The 16,591-nt window shown below is 37.5% G+C and overlaps 1 protein-coding gene across 2 annotated transcripts in view; it reads right to left on the minus strand.

Annotated features, from left to right (window-relative positions):
• efna5b (ephrin-A5b) overlaps nucleotides 1-13,432 on the minus strand; it is a 202,159-nt gene extending 188,727 nt beyond the window's left edge. For both annotated transcript variants that reach the window (XM_020937956.2, XM_020937955.2), the window contains exon 1: nucleotides 12,728-13,432. In XM_020937956.2, coding sequence (XP_020793615.1) covers nucleotides 12,728-12,858 — 131 coding nt within the window. In that variant the 5' untranslated portion in view covers nucleotides 12,859-13,432. The remainder of the gene's footprint in view (nucleotides 1-12,727) is intronic.
• Between the last annotated feature and the right edge of the window lie 3,159 nt (nucleotides 13,433-16,591).

Raw genomic sequence — 16,591 nt, forward strand, 5'->3', positions numbered from 1 at the left:
AGAGAAAGAGAGAGAGAGAGATAGGAGGTATGGTCCACTTGTATTTTCTGTCAATTCAAACAAAGGAGAGGAACAAAAAAGAAGAAAAAAAAAGAGAGTGAGAGAGAGTGAGAGAGAGAGAGAGGTAGAAACCGACAACAGGCCCCTGGTGTTTCTGACCATTTCTGACAATTCACAAAAAAAAAAAAAAAAGAGAAAGAGACAAAAAGACAGAGAGAGAAGGAGAGATGAGGCAGTCAGTCCGCTTGTACTTTCTGTCAGTTCAGCCTAGGAAAACAGAGGGAGAGACGGACAAAAGAAAAGAGAAAGACAGCGAAAAAGAAGAGAGGGGGGATAGATGTGGCGTACCGACCACTAGTATTTTCCTCAACTGTCAATTCAACCTCGCGAACACGGCGAGCTTATTATTGGCGCGTCTAGCCACAACGGTAGACTGGGCAGAGTGAATGCAGAGCCGTGGGATTGTTTATTTACCAAAATTATGTTCACCAGGGAATGATCACAGACAACACGGCCGGATACAATGGAAAAATCATCCAATTAAGTCATCCAACAGCTCCGGTAATTCACATGAACACACCAACCACGTCGAGATCTGGAAGCCTACCAAAAATGTCACTTTGAGCAGACCACACAAAAGCCAAACGCGCCAGTGTGGAGACCAAAGATCGCTACATGAGGTACTTAGAACTGTATTATAACGATATTTGGACTTTTTTTATTTAGTTTTGGTCAATATTCTGATTAAAACATTCACACAAAGCTTTATATTAACGCTTTAGCTTCTTTTCTCTTAAACGTTTGGGGTAGAAATGGGCTGTGGGTGAGTCTGTACTAAACTGAAATGACAGAATTTGAGGAAAATCATCCAAATCTGCCCCAAAATATCAGCGGAACTCATCGGCCTTTGGTTGCTCTGGATTATAAACAAGCGGTATCGGCATCGGCCATGAAGAAAAACATATTGGTCTATCTCTAATAACTACAGTTGTCAAAAGTATTGGAAATCAGATACTAAAACTGTAGTTCCTGAATATCTTTAGAATGATCTTGAGCTGCATCAGAAGAAGTATAAAAGTACATAGATGAGTATACGCCCATGGAACTTACTTCAGTGACTCAAGGATTACACAAATATAAGGCCATGTGGAAATATAAACAGATAACCAAAAATAACATGACTTAACACTGAAAATCAAACTCTGTTGTATAAATAAAGAGTGTTTTTTATCTAAACATTGCAGTACTGAGTATTGAGTTTACAGTGATGAGAAGAATACTTTGAAAATGTGTTTAGTTATACTGAATTAATACTGAATATCCAAGTTAGAATATATTTTGCAATATATTCCGTTACAGGATCCAATCAGAGTACTGTATTTGGAATATTTAGAAAACTTTTACACCAAGTTGCGTTATATTATAGTGTAAAAAACATGACTTGATATTACAAACAAAAGTATTTTGTTACTATGCATTCATTATGTCTAATTAGAGACCAAAAAATAGCACATGCACGCGATGTAAGAGCAAATTTTATAATATTTCTCACTAATATCATGCAGTTCAAAGCAAAAATTACACGATGAAGTACAGTCATGCATTTCTTTAATTTAGTAAAGTAACTATAATCTGAATACAGGTACTCAAAACAATTAGTATTCCGAAGCGGCATGTATTCAGTTTCTTGGTAGTACTATCGAGTTTGAAATGTTAGTATCATGGTACCGTGATTTAAAACCAGTCCAAACCATCATTCAGGTCTTTATTTTCGAGCTGGGATGAGTTCACCACTGGGATTTATTCTCCACTCCGCTGCCCAGCTAGAAAAACATCCCCCCGTATGAGCCCCCTCCACAGTTAAATAAGGAAAAAGACAGAGCGCGCGTAACGTCAAGAGCCAACCACCATGAAAGGAATTATCTGTGGAAAATGTGTCTGGAAAAAACAGAAAAGTGACATAATGATTCCGCTCATGTTTTACAGTTCAGTGATGAAGAATTATGGGTAAAAATGAGAAAGAGTTTGTCATGTGTTTGCGTATGAGCGTGGTGTGCTTCAGACGGGGTGTAAGGTTACGTGGTACGTTCAAGGTATTCACGGGTTTTAGCTTCCTGTTATAGGCAAGACTTTTTTAAAGACCCATTTAAAAGATGTAATATTTTTTATAGTTTTTAAATTGTTCATCGCTATAGCAACGTAGTCTTAGTTTTATATCATTCTGAAACCCATGAATAGCTCAACCGAGACAAAGGTTTAGCATGAAAATTACACAAATTACCAGAAAAAAGGAAAAAAAAAAAAAAAATCCTAAATTATAAAAAAAAAAAAAAAAGTTGAAAATTTATCAACACTTAGATGCCTTTTTAAGATTAATACAACAAACAAACAAACAAAAATAAAATGAAAATACTGTAAATAAATAATAAAAGTCACCTAAAAATGACAATTGAGCAAGCACTGAGTAACAAAATATAATTACAAAAAATGTAGTAAAATATGGAGAAAATTTGTAAAAAAAAAAAAAAAAAAAAAAAAAGTAATAATAATAATTAAATAAAAATAAAATAAATAAAGAAATTAATAAATTTAAAAAAATAATAAATAAATTGACACATACTGCAAAAATTTAAAAAAAAAGAAAAAATTACAGAACTAAAAAAAAAAAAAAAAAAACACCACTGAATTAAATAGTTGACTTGTAGCTATTTCAAAACCAACAAATAAAAATTTTTAAAACATGAGAGCAAAAGAATCACTGCACTTATCTTGTAGTTTCACTAAAATCCGTCTTGTTCATTGCTGTGACCTTAACCCAGAGACACACTGATACTAAATGATTTTAACAACTCCACATTATAAGCTGGAAAAGAAACAGCTCGTCGTTAAACGTACTTGAGTTTATGGGAATGTTCTCTGTAGCGCCCCCCTCTGGTCTGGGCCGGTAGCATTTCTAAAGTAACAGCTGCTTCAGAGCCTCCATCTTACAGAGCGGCGGTGATAAGAGAACGCCATTTTCCATTTTCAGCCAATGACGACACTGCAAAAAACCTACGCCACTGTGAGTGCAATATCAGCTTTAAATCTACTGTAAATTCCTTCATCTGTTCTCCCAGGATGGAGTTTGGACACAGAATGGACGGCTCCACTTCCTTTGTCCGTATATTAACACATTTTCAAATATACTCAGGTGTTATGGCTGGAAAACTTGGACTCGGATAGTTTTCCCACAGAAGCGCCAGGGAGGGACAATGTAACTCAAGGCAAAATAAAGAAACATTTGGAGAGAAAGAACAGAAACTACCCATAATTCCAGATATCGGATGAAACTGAGACACTGAGACCAAGGCTGAGGAGAAAAATTAGCGTCCGAAGCAACAAACATGTCTTTTATTTATAGCAGAGAAGAAGAGCTGCTGTTGTGAAAGAGTACAGACTATATGGGCCGTGTAGACATTGCATAAGGTAGTTAATACTTTATTGTTTCCTTGTAAAGCTATAGGGAAGGTTCCGGAGAGAGCGGTGTCTGGACTAAGCAGAAATCAGATAACAAAGATAGCGCGTTCATTGTGATTCTGAAAACTACACTGCAAAAAGCAACATAGATAAGTTACAATGACTTAAACTAAGAACTTTATTTGAGTAGATTCAACTTGACAACTTGTGCTTTTCTTAATTCAAGCAACATTAGATTTTGTTTCTGGAACATAACAAAGTACATACATTTTAGGTATCTGTACTTTACTTAAGTACATTTAAAGTAGATATTTTCTTAATTTTACTACACTGTGTTTGAAAGCAGGTATCTTAACTTTCTACTCCACTACATTTTGGAACAGGATTGAAAAGTAAAAGTATTTTTTATGATTGTTTGAGACCTGCAGAAAAGGCTGATGAGTTTATTTTGATCAAGTTTGTAAGTTTGAAAAAACAAAAATATACAAATATAAACAAAAGAGGTAAAAAATGATCAATTCCATTATTATTTTGTTGAAAAATTCAGTACAAATGTGTATCAAAATCTCTACATTTGCAGCTTTATTAGTGCTAAATACTTTTACTTTTTACTCCTTAAGCACATTTTTAAACAGATACGTGTGCAGATATTTTCATGTGATACTTTTACTTTTATGTTAGTATTTTTTGCTCTGTTATCTGTACTTTTTCTGAAATAACACAACTGAGTACTTCTTCCTCAGCACTTTTTAAGTACAAAAACTCTTATTCCTTCGGTAGATCATTTCATTTTACTTGTCAAGTGAAATGTACTCAAATCATGACACAACTCTCTTAATCCAAGTTTTTTTTTTTTTTTTAACTTGGCCGGATTTCAAATTCTGGCAGTGAAAAACTTGCACGTCAAAGTTGCGCGCTGTCACCCCAGTGAAGCCTCCATTGTCCGGTACTGTCCAGTCGTGTTTGTAAAGTAACAGCTAAACAGGCTCCGTGGTGAATAACTGACTTTCAAAGCACTTAGTCTCATTAGTGCTATTAACCCTGCGCAGGACCACTGAAAAACACCTGACTGCAAATAAACAGCTCCCATGGTTTCATTTAACTACAAAACAAAAGGCCAAGAACAGCAACTACAAGAGAAAATGTAATATCCACAGTCTATAAAGTGAAACATATGCATATGTAAAAAGTACAAATGTAGTCAAAATGTTACAGAATTAATATTTTATCGAGAAAAAAAGCCAAATTAATGACTGATGCACAGTTTTGCAATTATTACTTTTTAAATTGGTCTAATATATGAATCAGAGTTTGAAAAAAGTGAATTATTTTAAGTTTCACAACAAATTACACGGCAAGCTCAAGGTATTTACGAGTTTTTAGCTTCCAGTAAATATATAAATTAGTTGAAATTGTTCGTCGCTATAGCAACGGTCTCAAAAACCTATATATAGGACAACTAAAACAAAAGTTTAGAATTCAAATTACACAAATCATCCACACGCGACAAAAACTTAAAAAATAAATAAATAAAAAAAGTTAAAATGACTTGAATTAAGAATGTTATGTTCATCTGAGTACATTTCACGTGACAAGTAAAATGTTTTAGTTGTTTTGTAGTTGATAGATAATAGATTAAAAAATTAAACCTAGTTACACTGAAGATAAGAAAAACAACAGCTCTTTGTTGTTAAAATAAGAAAGTAAAATCTTATGTTGTTTGGATTAAGAAAAAAAAAACAAAAAACATTCCATTGGGAGATAATTTTCTAGTCAAATCAAGTTCAATCTTCTTAATTTGAGTCATTTGAACTTACTTAGATGTTACTTTTTTGCAGTGTAAAGCGCCAAAAATGAACAAAACTACACAAAAAAAAGTATGAGATTTGATTTAAGACAGACTAAATCGTGACAAACTAACTACAGGAGCGGCGCCTGAGTTGCTGTACAGTGCGTCTTTCTCTCCTGCCCCGAGTGGAGAGAGTCGCCCTGGAGCAGTCCGGACACAAGCCCAGCAGCAGAGCCTGGTCGTGGGCTGTGTGTGCGCGCGTCCGTCCGCCCCTCTCACGGTCACAGGCTCCAAGCAGGAACAGCTGCTCCAAACACACAAGCGGAACAGCGCTGCTCTATCTCAACATCAACATCACCTCGTCTCATTTAGACCAAAGTGCATTTACAAATCAGCACAGCGCTAATAAAAGAACTGCTCCTTTACCGCACACGGACACCTCCTTTTATTCCAGGCTCTTTTATTTTCCCCTGACTCACACGGATCCCAGACAGAACCTGGAGCTGTGCTGGAACGTAACAAAGTAAAACTGCAAAAACAAAATCTCTGTAAGTTAAAATGACTTAAAAAAAGAACGTTTTTTGAGTAGATTCAACTTGACAACTAAAATGATCTACCAATGGAATAAGTTTTTCTCATTTTTCTTAATTTAACCAACATTAGATTTCTTATTTTAAGTTTAAAGATTTCTTGTTTTTCTTGTCTTAAGCATAGGAAGATATATTTTCATATTCTAAGTATAAAAAGTCTTCTTCCATTTATAGATCATTTTAAATAATAAGTAAAATTTACTCAGAACATGATAAAACTTTCTTAATTCAAGTCTTCTTAACTTTTAGAACTTTATAGATTTTAGTTTTTGCAGTGTAAGTATACATTTTAGGTATCTGTACTTTACTTAGTAGTAGTAGATTAAAATTAATACTTTTTACTTTTACTTCACTACATTCCAGAGCAGGTATTTGTACTTTCTACTCCACTATATTTTGAACAAGACTGAAAAGTAAAAGTATTTGAGACCTGCTAAAAAGGCTGAGTGAAGGTTTTTAGAGCTCAAAATCAGCTCCAAATACTTTTACTCTTTAAGTACATTTTTAAACAGGTACTTTAACACTTTTACTTAAATAGATTTTTCTTCTGATACTTTAACTTTACTATTTTTTTGCTCCAGTATCTGTACTTTTACTTGAGTATCAAAATCTTCTCAAAACTTCTTCGACCACTGACCAGAACAGGAGACTCTTGAGTCTGTCCAAACTTCAAAATCAGCTCAAAAAAACAAACAAAGAGACTTCCACTCAACACCTCTGGGGTCAACAAACTCAGAAAGTTTACAGACCATTAGCCAAGATAACAAACATTATTAACGGACAACAGCGCGCTGAAAAACATACAAAGTCTCTGTTTTAATAAAGTAAATGTCACGTAAAAGAAAGATAAAGTTGTGGTCTTGTTTTTGTTCACTTTGTTGTATTTCCGCTCCATTCTCAAAGTACAACAGGGCAAGAGGTCGATAAAACACTAATAAAGTTTGGGACAAAGGGTAACGGTCATCTGAAAATGATACATGAGATAATGGGGCTGACCCAAACTTATTTTAGTGATCCGAAGAACTACGAGAACTTTGACTGTATTTAAACTTCCAGATCCACAGAGCATAAAAACGCCGCTTTGTCCCTGATTACAAACCACAACAATAAATTCTTCTTGATTAAATGGTGCGAGCGCTAACAACCAAGGCTTAAGAACTATTCATAGTCGTCAGAGTCATATTTCAATGCTCCGTGATTTCAAAAAGTACATAAGTATACATACATTTGCTTAAAGTTTCGCAATCTTCCTGTATTTTTATTTTTTTTCAAGGTAGTCGCGAGGTGTTAAAAGTCTTAAAAAGGTCCTAAATTTCATGTTCTCAAATTAAGGCCTTAAAAGGTCTTAAATTATGTTGGCCAAGTTTGATTTTTTTCACGAAGGACTTAAATTTCATTAGCCTATTTTTTGTTTACTCAACCTGGCTGCAGTGCAAAAAAACAACGTGAAATAACGTAAAATGAATGAACGACTAATTTGGAATATTCGCAAACAACGCTTAGTTTTCTGGCACCAGCGGCAGTGAGTAAACAATCAGTTCCGTCTACTCTGCCCAAGACGCAAAACTCTGGTCAGATCTGCTCACGTAAACGTTTACGCCACATACATCACCGCCGAGACGCCTCAATCCAATTCCACACACTTTTGCGTCACCGTATGCACGCAGATTTCCTCCCGAAAACGCCCGTCTAAACGCGGAATAAAAAGTGAAGACGCGACGATAGATTCTAGATATAGTACTGCAGTTGTTTGGTCATTATTTGAATTAGACACGATGTTTTTCGCCCGCATAATTTTCATTTAAGCGGTCTTAAAAAGATCTTTAAAAAGTCTTAAGTTTGGGGTAGTCAAACCCGGGGATACCCTGTTTTTGGCAGTCTACAAAAATGACATTTAGACCAGTGAACAAGTTCTGAATACCTAATGCAATAACCGAAGAAAATACTGGTTGAATTTGACTATGTACACAAAGTTATGTTTAAAATTTGCATAGATTTTTAATATGACAGCGTACAAAATAACATGAGCGTTCTTCGTCTGAAAAAACAAAACAAAACATCGGAATACAAAATTGTGATTCTAACAAAAATAAGTTATACATGCATACACATAACTACTGTACATTCCTGATTACAGTATTGTGCGGTAAGGAAGCTCCGTGGGAAGAGATGATTCTTCTAAAAGGTCTATGTGTGGTGGACTTCACAGAGAGGACATCATTAAAGAGCCCATCTGTCCGTCCGCTCATTAGAATAAAAGCTAAGATGGTGGAGCCACAGAGCCACGGCGAGCTGTGCATTTGAAGTGCGCACATTTAACGCACGCTCTCACAAATGACCCTCTAAACCGGAGCTTGAGAGTACGAGTGCACTGCAAAAAAAATATGTCTAAGTAAGTTCAAATGGCTTAAATTAGGAGCGTTTTACTTTATTTGAGTAGATTCAGCTTAAGTAAAATAATCTCCCAATGGAATAAGGGCTGTTTTTCTTAACTTGAAGGTGCAAATTTTTGGTTAGGGGTCCGTCACCTGCTTGTTTCTATGGATACGTCATTGCTCTGCCTGGAATGTTCCACAGTATGACTTTAAACAGCTCTACCTTACGTTTATTAAATCGCAGCTGGTTTTAAAGCTCAAAAACACCAAGAAAAACACTGGGAAAAAAACAATATCAAGGTAAGTTAAACTGACTTACATTAAGAACATTTTGCTTCATTTGAGTCGATTCAACTTGACAAGTCAAATTATCTACAAATGGAATAAGTGTGTTTTTCTTAATTCAAGCAACATTCGATTTTGTTTCGTATTTTAAGTGCCAAGAGTTGTTGTTTTCTTATTTTAAGTGTAGCAAGATAATTGTGCTTGTCAAATGAAATTTACTCAAATCATGATGGAATTTTCTTAATTCAAGTCATCTGAACTTGACTAGATTTTTGTTTTTCTTGCAGTAAACAGGCATTCTTACTGTGAGCGGGGTCGCATATCCACAGATCTGACCTGTGACTTGGTCTGGTTTGGTCTCCATGGAGATAGAAAGGTTTCAGCGCCATATTGCGAAACATTCCAAGCAATAAAATCTCCACAGAGAAAAGAATTTGGCAAACTCTCTACCGGAAAAGTTACGCAATGCAACTTAACGTGAAACAACTTTGCATTTTTATCTTTTAAGTACAAAAAAGTTGAGATCATTTTACTTTTCACATGAAATTTATTCAAGTCACTAATTCCAGTAAACTTAACTTTGCTAGATTTTGAGTTTTTGCAGTGTAACAAAGCAGCAGGAAGCCCAAAAGTGCACGTGTTGATGAAAATTTTAGATTTCATGGAGTTTTTAGTGAGTTGGAGGGGAGAAACGAGGATATATTCACACTATGTAAATACACTATAGGAAATCCCCCAAGCTACTGAGCACAGGGCCCAGTCACTCCACGCACTGTAAAAACCGGTTGATCCAAACAGCATTTTCAATCATCGTCAGTGTTGGAACACAAAAGAGTTTCTCATCGTGAGCCATCTGAATTCACATTTGCATCGCTTATTTGAATCAGCACATCTACAGCTATAATTTGAAAATACAGTTTATATACAGTTACTCCTATTTTAATTTTCATTTCACGCTACATATCTTGATAATCTGGAAAAATATGTCTAAAAATTCTGCGTAATTTGACAGTGAGACACAATCAGCTTCATAATTTTTTATTTGTTTAGAATAAAATAAAAAATACATTTTCGCATATTTTCTCAAAACTGTTGTCAATTACAAAAATCAAGCATAACGTACTTATTTTATCTCAGTCAAGTTCAAGCAAAAGTTTTAAGTTTTGATCGTGAATACTTTTAAGAGAAGCAAGTAATTTACAATCAGAAACATGAAGACAAAGCAAAAAAACTAAGAAAATTATCACAAAAAAGCCACTAATACACGTACAAAACAATTACAAGAATAAAGCATAACGTGTTTATTTTATCTTAGTCAAGTTCAAGCAGAAGTTTAAAGTTTTTGCTCATGAAAATATTCCAAGAAAAGAAAGCAATTTCCAGAAACATGAAGACACAAAGCACTGAAACTCTATCCTTATCAGAAAAATCATCAAAAAATGCATCAGCTGTCTCATTCTTGCAAATACAAACTAAATTCCCAAGTAGCTCCAACTTCCAGCCTTTCTCCTTCTCCCATTCCCAAACTCAGCCGCACACATTACATACCCAGACTTTAACACACCCAACTGGGGCACCATAAATTAAAAACCCGAGTGAATTTCGTGACAAAACGCGTGCAAAAGCGTCATCTTTACCATGATGGATGAGCTGGCTACGGGCTATTGTGTGGAGCCAGCCGCAGATTCACAAGTTGCGAGCGGACAGCTACAAATGACTTTTTTCACAAGGTGCTAAAACGAACGGTGTGGATTTACTGTGGACTTTGTTGGATTTTGTTGCGTTCAAAATGTCAAGCGTCTGGAAACTTCTGTAACAAACTTTCGGTAATATTTCAAAAGACTTGGCGTTGTAAATGACGTGTTTTTAAGAGTTTCCTTAATTAAATAAATATCTCTTTGGTTGTTTCCTGGTAAACGTAGGTTATCTCATCTTTTGCAACAAGGCTGGAGAAGTCTGACCTCAAAACTTTAAAAACCATTGGCATTTTTAATTTAGGGACGTGGTGCTATTGAAAAGTTGGCAGAGAATTACTTTTTCTTAAATATTTTTTCATAATTTGAGTCCCAGAAGATGAATATACCCCCTTTGTTTCCTGGCAGACGTTATCTCAACTTTTACAAAAGAGCTGGTGAAGACTGATTTCAAAACTTCAAAAACAACGAAATCTTTAATATAGAGACACGGTGTTCATGAAAAGCTGGCATTGTAAATTACTTTTCTTTTAATTTTTTGATAAATAGTAGGCCAAAAATATATAAATATTCTCCCTTCTCTTTCTATTTCCTGGCAAAAAGAAGTCATCTCAACTTTTGCAAAGAGCTAAAGAAAGAAGTCGGATTTCAAAACTTTCAAAACAATTCAAATTTGAAGTATATTGAAATGACTTTTTCTTTCATATTTAGCATAATTTTCATCCCTAAAAAGACATCTCTCTCAAAAAGGAAGTTATCTTAAGTTATCTCGGACTCTTTTCAAAACTTGCGAAATTTGAACTAAACACGTTACTGAAAATGTGGCTTTTACTGATTTTCTAAAAGTTTTGAGAGTATTTCTACTTTGTTTACAGACACAAGAAAGTTATCACAACTTTGGGGGGAAAAAAATCTCTAAATCTACAAACTTCCCTCTTAAAAACTACCCCCAGAGAGCGTGCCTGTTTCGGTCATGGTGCTTGGACTCTATCGGCCCAAAGAATCTGCCTACAGCGCTTTGCCTGGTCCCGCTTGAGGAGCAGGGGTAGAAGCAGTCAGTCTGCCCCGCGTCTCTGCCCCCAACCACTAATTGCCCCATAATAAATCTTGTTTGCCAAAATACTGCAGGCTGCGTATAAATAGTTGTTCAGTTAATTCTATTGGTGTTAGTAATGACTCTGAGGACAATTTGAAGTAGGATTTACTCTAAAGAAAAGAGGTTGAATGGAAAAAGTGGGACAAGAAGGTGGAGGAAGACGCTTGCCCTTTTTCACGCTACAGTAAGAAGAATATTTTGTTTTAAACAGATCTGTGTTTGGGACAAAAACTTTTTTAAAACTTCTGCCCCTTTCATTTTCAAACAACAGAAAATGAAAGTCAAGTATTTAAACTGCTGAAATAATTTGACGTGAAATGAATCCTGATTTTGCATTAAATGTGCTATAATTTAAGGGAAGAAAGAAAATTACTGGAAACTATTTGAAAAGGTGGATGAGATTTGAAATAAGTTTTGCCAAGTGTAGATTCACGCTCTGTGCGCGCACGTCAGCTGTCTACAGAGGAGTGTTTGCTGTTCACAGTTTGATTCACTCAAATGAACTTTCATGGCTCTCGTTCACATAGTTTTCTAATTTAGGTGTAATTGAGCAAATGCAACTATTTTTTGTTCTCCACGAGGATGGAAATAGATGTGAATTTAATGATTTTTTTTCTCTCTCTTGTGCACTACAGTCAGTACAGTGTAGTAGGACTGGTACGTTCGTAAACAGGACGAAATTATGGTCATTGGAGAAAAGGAGTTACGTTTTATACTACAACAATTATATTTTATTTACTACATTAAATAAATAAGGTTATGTCCAAATATAAAGTAGCAGCCACCATTGTATGTTGTTTTAGATTATCTCCATTACGCAAAGCACGTATTTGTCCACAACGTACTGGAGTCGATGCGCACAGCTCATGCGTGTGCGTAAAGTAAAGTAACATGAAGTTGTAACGTATTTTCTCCATGTGATTCTGGTCAAAGTGTGAAAAATGAACATTTGTAAGACTGTGATAGAGCCCGCGCTCCTGTCCCACAACAACAGTCCCATACGCAGCGCGCACAGACCGGGGGCAGACAGCAGTGAGCCGCGGGCTCAACACTGCTCTCTGATCACTGAGTCGGATCCGGCTGTAGCGGCTCCAGTGGGTCACGGTGCGATACGAGACACGGCACATAGAAATGTCTCCAGTCCTCCACAGTCCAGCCTCTGCTCAGACTCTCTGTCCCTGACACCAACAGTGATGCCCGCTCCTCACAAAGAGCTAGTCTCGGCTCTGCTGCGCGCGGGTGTAAATCCTCGGGAAGCTACGTTCAGCCAAAAGTACGACAGTCACCCTAAACCTGAGCAGCACCGTGGCCTTCACTCACGGCCACAGGCACTATACGCCCCACAGCGGAGCACCACAGCGACCAACCTTCTGAACCAAGCCGGGCTCAGCGCAGCAAATCCGAGGAGCACTGAGCAGGGCTGCTCGCTACAGGGCACTTACCTGGCATTTGTCCGGTTCCAGAAGACTGCGTAGCGGTCGGCGACCACTTTGGAGCTGGGCTCCTGGCTGAAAACACACATCCAGAGCAGCAGACAGGCGAACAGCACCATCTCTACCTCCACTGCCAGCATCACTATCCTCGGGTCTGGGACGGCTCTTTTACGGGACAGGTGACGACTCTCGTTCACATGGGCACGCGCTGTGGGCAGTCACACAGCCGCCCGCAGCGCGAGACAAAGCGGAGGAGTGACACACGGGACTCGGTGACACTTGTTCACGGCGTCCGCGTGCGTGCGTTGTCAAAGCAGACTGTCGCGAACACACAGAGCTCCAGCTATAGTGAGCGCGTGCAGTCCTCGCGCACGGAGCTCCACTCGTACCTAAGTCCACAGATGAACACAGTCTCGCACAAACAGAAACAAACGCGGCGCACGTCAGATGTCCATGTCCTCGCAGTAACTTTTTAAAGCCATACACTCCCGCTGCGGTCCTGCTCTGTCCACTGTTAGTCCTGCTCCTGTGCTCCTGCAGCTGGTGTCACGCGCGGGGAGGGGTCCGTATCCGCGTGCACGGACTGTGGCTGATCCAAGGTGATGTTTATGTCCGTCTCGTGTTGTCCTCGCTCATATATAAGCCATTACGCGACACGTAGCAAAGAAAAAAGCTCAGTCCTCTGTGCGTGCGGTGCGTGGAGCAGTGCGTTGTGCCGAGCCAGACGCAGAAGCCGGAGCGGAGAGAGTGGGTTTGGTGACGGAGAGCGGGGCACCGTCCCATTGGCTCAGAGCGGTTTGAATGGGCGTCGCTGGAACAAAGTCGTGCCCCTCCCCCTTCCAAAACACACTAATTCAATTAGAGCGAGATAGAGGCGGACAGGCCGAGCAGAGGAGAGGAGCAGGAGAGCGCGCAGCCCGGTCACACACCGCTGTCACACACCGCTGTGGCTGTCTGATGCCTCCGATAAGAGCCGTGGTCAGATTGGGTTCCAGAGAAAGGACGCAGCGGAGCACAGCGCAGCGGACTTGAATTACTCTTTATGTGGACTTCATCTGCATCACATTCTCCGCTTTTACGGACTTTGTATCAGTTTGAAACGTAAGATTATAGCCTACTAGTTATTTGGGTGCTTTGAAATAACAGTATCCACCAGCAACGCACTTAGAATGATATTTCAGAATTTAACTGTTTGAACTGCCTGGACGTGGGGGAAATAGTCAATAATTATGTTTTGTGTGTGTTGTGATGTTTGTTTACGCCAAACCCCTAAAATTAGAAGCCAATCCCATCAGGGCAGGCTACTGTAACGACAAAGAACTACTGCCTCACCATTCTGCAAAACAACTATTGCTCATAAAAATACAAAATAATAATAATAATTTTACCCAACGCTCCCCAACAGTAAATTGCAATATTGTGGAAGTGTACCCCCACTATTTGATGTGTGGACTCTGCGTCACATGCCGCTCCAGTGCCCTGACGCCCCTCTGTGGTCAAGCGACACACACGCACACACACACACGCACGCGCGCACACACACGCACCAACAAACGCGCGCGCTGAAGTCCAAGAGCAAACGGACCGTGCGTCATTGGCATCAGCGCCCAGCAGCTCTCAGTTCAGCTCTGGTGGAAATATGAATTCACACCAATGAGGAAAACTGTGGCACTGGACAAAATAATTCCTTAAAACCATTAGAATGCAACAAACGCATATAGTCTACTTTATTTATGTTAAAATCTGAATTATATATTTTTAATAATTTCATTTGTTTGATTTAAATGTGTGTTTTATAATAAACTTCTTGTTTAGTTGCACTGTGAAGATAATTAACCTATAATTCATGGTCAGACACCACACGCATTTTGTGTTCTGAAATTCTTTTTTGTTTTTTTTGTTTTTAAATACATGCACACATTATTTGGAACAATTCTTAATCTGTGATTTCTTTCAAATTTTCTAATTTCTTTACTGTTATATTTAGGTTGTGTAGAGAACAAATTGTTACACTCATGATGGGATTTTCAACTGATATTTTGATATTTCGATAATTTTGCACACAAATTATCAAAATATCAATATATCGTGATACTAAATTTAGTGATACAGCATCGTTATCGCATGCTGCTGTATTGATAAATCGCCAAGAGCATTTTGGCATCGTTTAGAAATTGTTTTTGTCACTGCTCTAGTTGCTTATTTAGTGGAACGAAAACTTGTTTATGCAATACACTTGAGATATTCAGTTATATTATTATAGTCCTATTAGCTTTGCACAAGTAGTGGTTTAACAAAAATATTATCTATAAATCGATTGTCACATATATCACCGTGCCATGATAATATCGTATCGTATCGAATCATAAGGGACAATGTGATTCCCAGGCCTAATTTCCATCGTACATTTTTGTTTACTCTTCCAGCATTTATCACATTCACCCAGAACCAGAACTACCATAAATCTCCCAAATCCAGTTGCGAGCTTTGTCTGTGTCTCCCTCTGTGTTTTTCTCGTGACATTGGCCCTGCTCTGACCCTTCCATTTTCTCATAAAGTTCCCGCCGCGCAACTTAGCAACAGGTGCCTCTCGCTCCTCTCGCAGATACGGAAGCCCTGTGGAGACGAGACAGGAGCTGGCCGGGGGGAGCGGGGTCAAAATGTCCCTAATATTTTAAGATAATCCTCTTGACCTCTCCACCGCTGCCGTGTAAACTGTAGGCTCTTATCTTTCCGCACATAAACACCGTGCAGTCCTCTTCACGGTTTCTCAAGCAAATTCAGAGTGCTAACACGAAAGACCTGAGTGATAAGAAGGCATGTCGTCCAACTCAGCTTGGACTAAGCAATGAATAAACCAGGACTAAATCAGGACTAAACCAGGACCAAACCAGGACTAAACCAGGTCTAAACAAGGACTAAACAAGGACTAAAACAAGACTAAACAAGGACAAAACAAGGACTAAACCAGGACTATACGGGGACCAAACCAGGACTAAACCAGGACTAAACCGGGACCAAACCAGGACCAAAGCAGGACTAAACCAGGACCAAACCAGGACTAAACCAAGACTAAACCAGTACTAAACAAGGACTAAACCAAGACTAAACAAGGATTAAACAGGGACCAAACCAGGCTTAAACCTAAACCAGGACTAAATCATGGAGTACATATTCTCTTAAATGATGTAGCCTATAAGATTGCAAGTTGTTGTTTTTTTTCTTCTTAAAAACACACATGTGTAACGTCAACCCTCATAATCTTCAGTCCAGACAAATCTAAAAAAAAGATAATTTAATTATTAACCAATAAACACATTCACAAATGAATTAAACTAATAAATACATATATATATATATATATATATATATATATATATATATATATATATGTTTTTTAATTTGTATTATTTATTTACTTTTTAAAAATTATTTTTGGGGGTTACTTTTAATTTACTTGTGTAAAAAAAATGATGATTAATAATAAGGATGGTGTGATTTTTTATTTTTTATTTTTTTTGAGCCAATACCGATATTTAATATTTCTTTGCTGTTGTGGTTGATAAATGATATTTGCCGATTCCGATTATGCTTTTAAAATCTACAATACACACCAAATGTATCTTAAGTTATAGTGAAATTTACAAATTGACTACTGTTTAAAACCGATATACCATCTTTAATTAAAATTTAAAACTAAAATCTTGAAACATTTAATCACAAAAAGCGAGAACAATTTGATTTAAAGGGCCTATATTACAAATTTTCTGATCGCTGTTATAATGTTTTCTGATTAAAAACATACAACGCACAAACCCTGAATATTAAGGCTGAGTTCTTCTCTTGAACAAAAAACACTGTTCCACCTTGTGA

This window comes from Boleophthalmus pectinirostris, unplaced genomic scaffold, assembly GCF_026225935.1.
Source record: "Boleophthalmus pectinirostris isolate CB_2022bp ecotype Guang Dong unplaced genomic scaffold, ASM2622593v1 HiC_scaffold_4, whole genome shotgun sequence".
Lineage (NCBI taxonomy): Eukaryota > Metazoa > Chordata > Actinopteri > Gobiiformes > Gobiidae > Boleophthalmus > Boleophthalmus pectinirostris.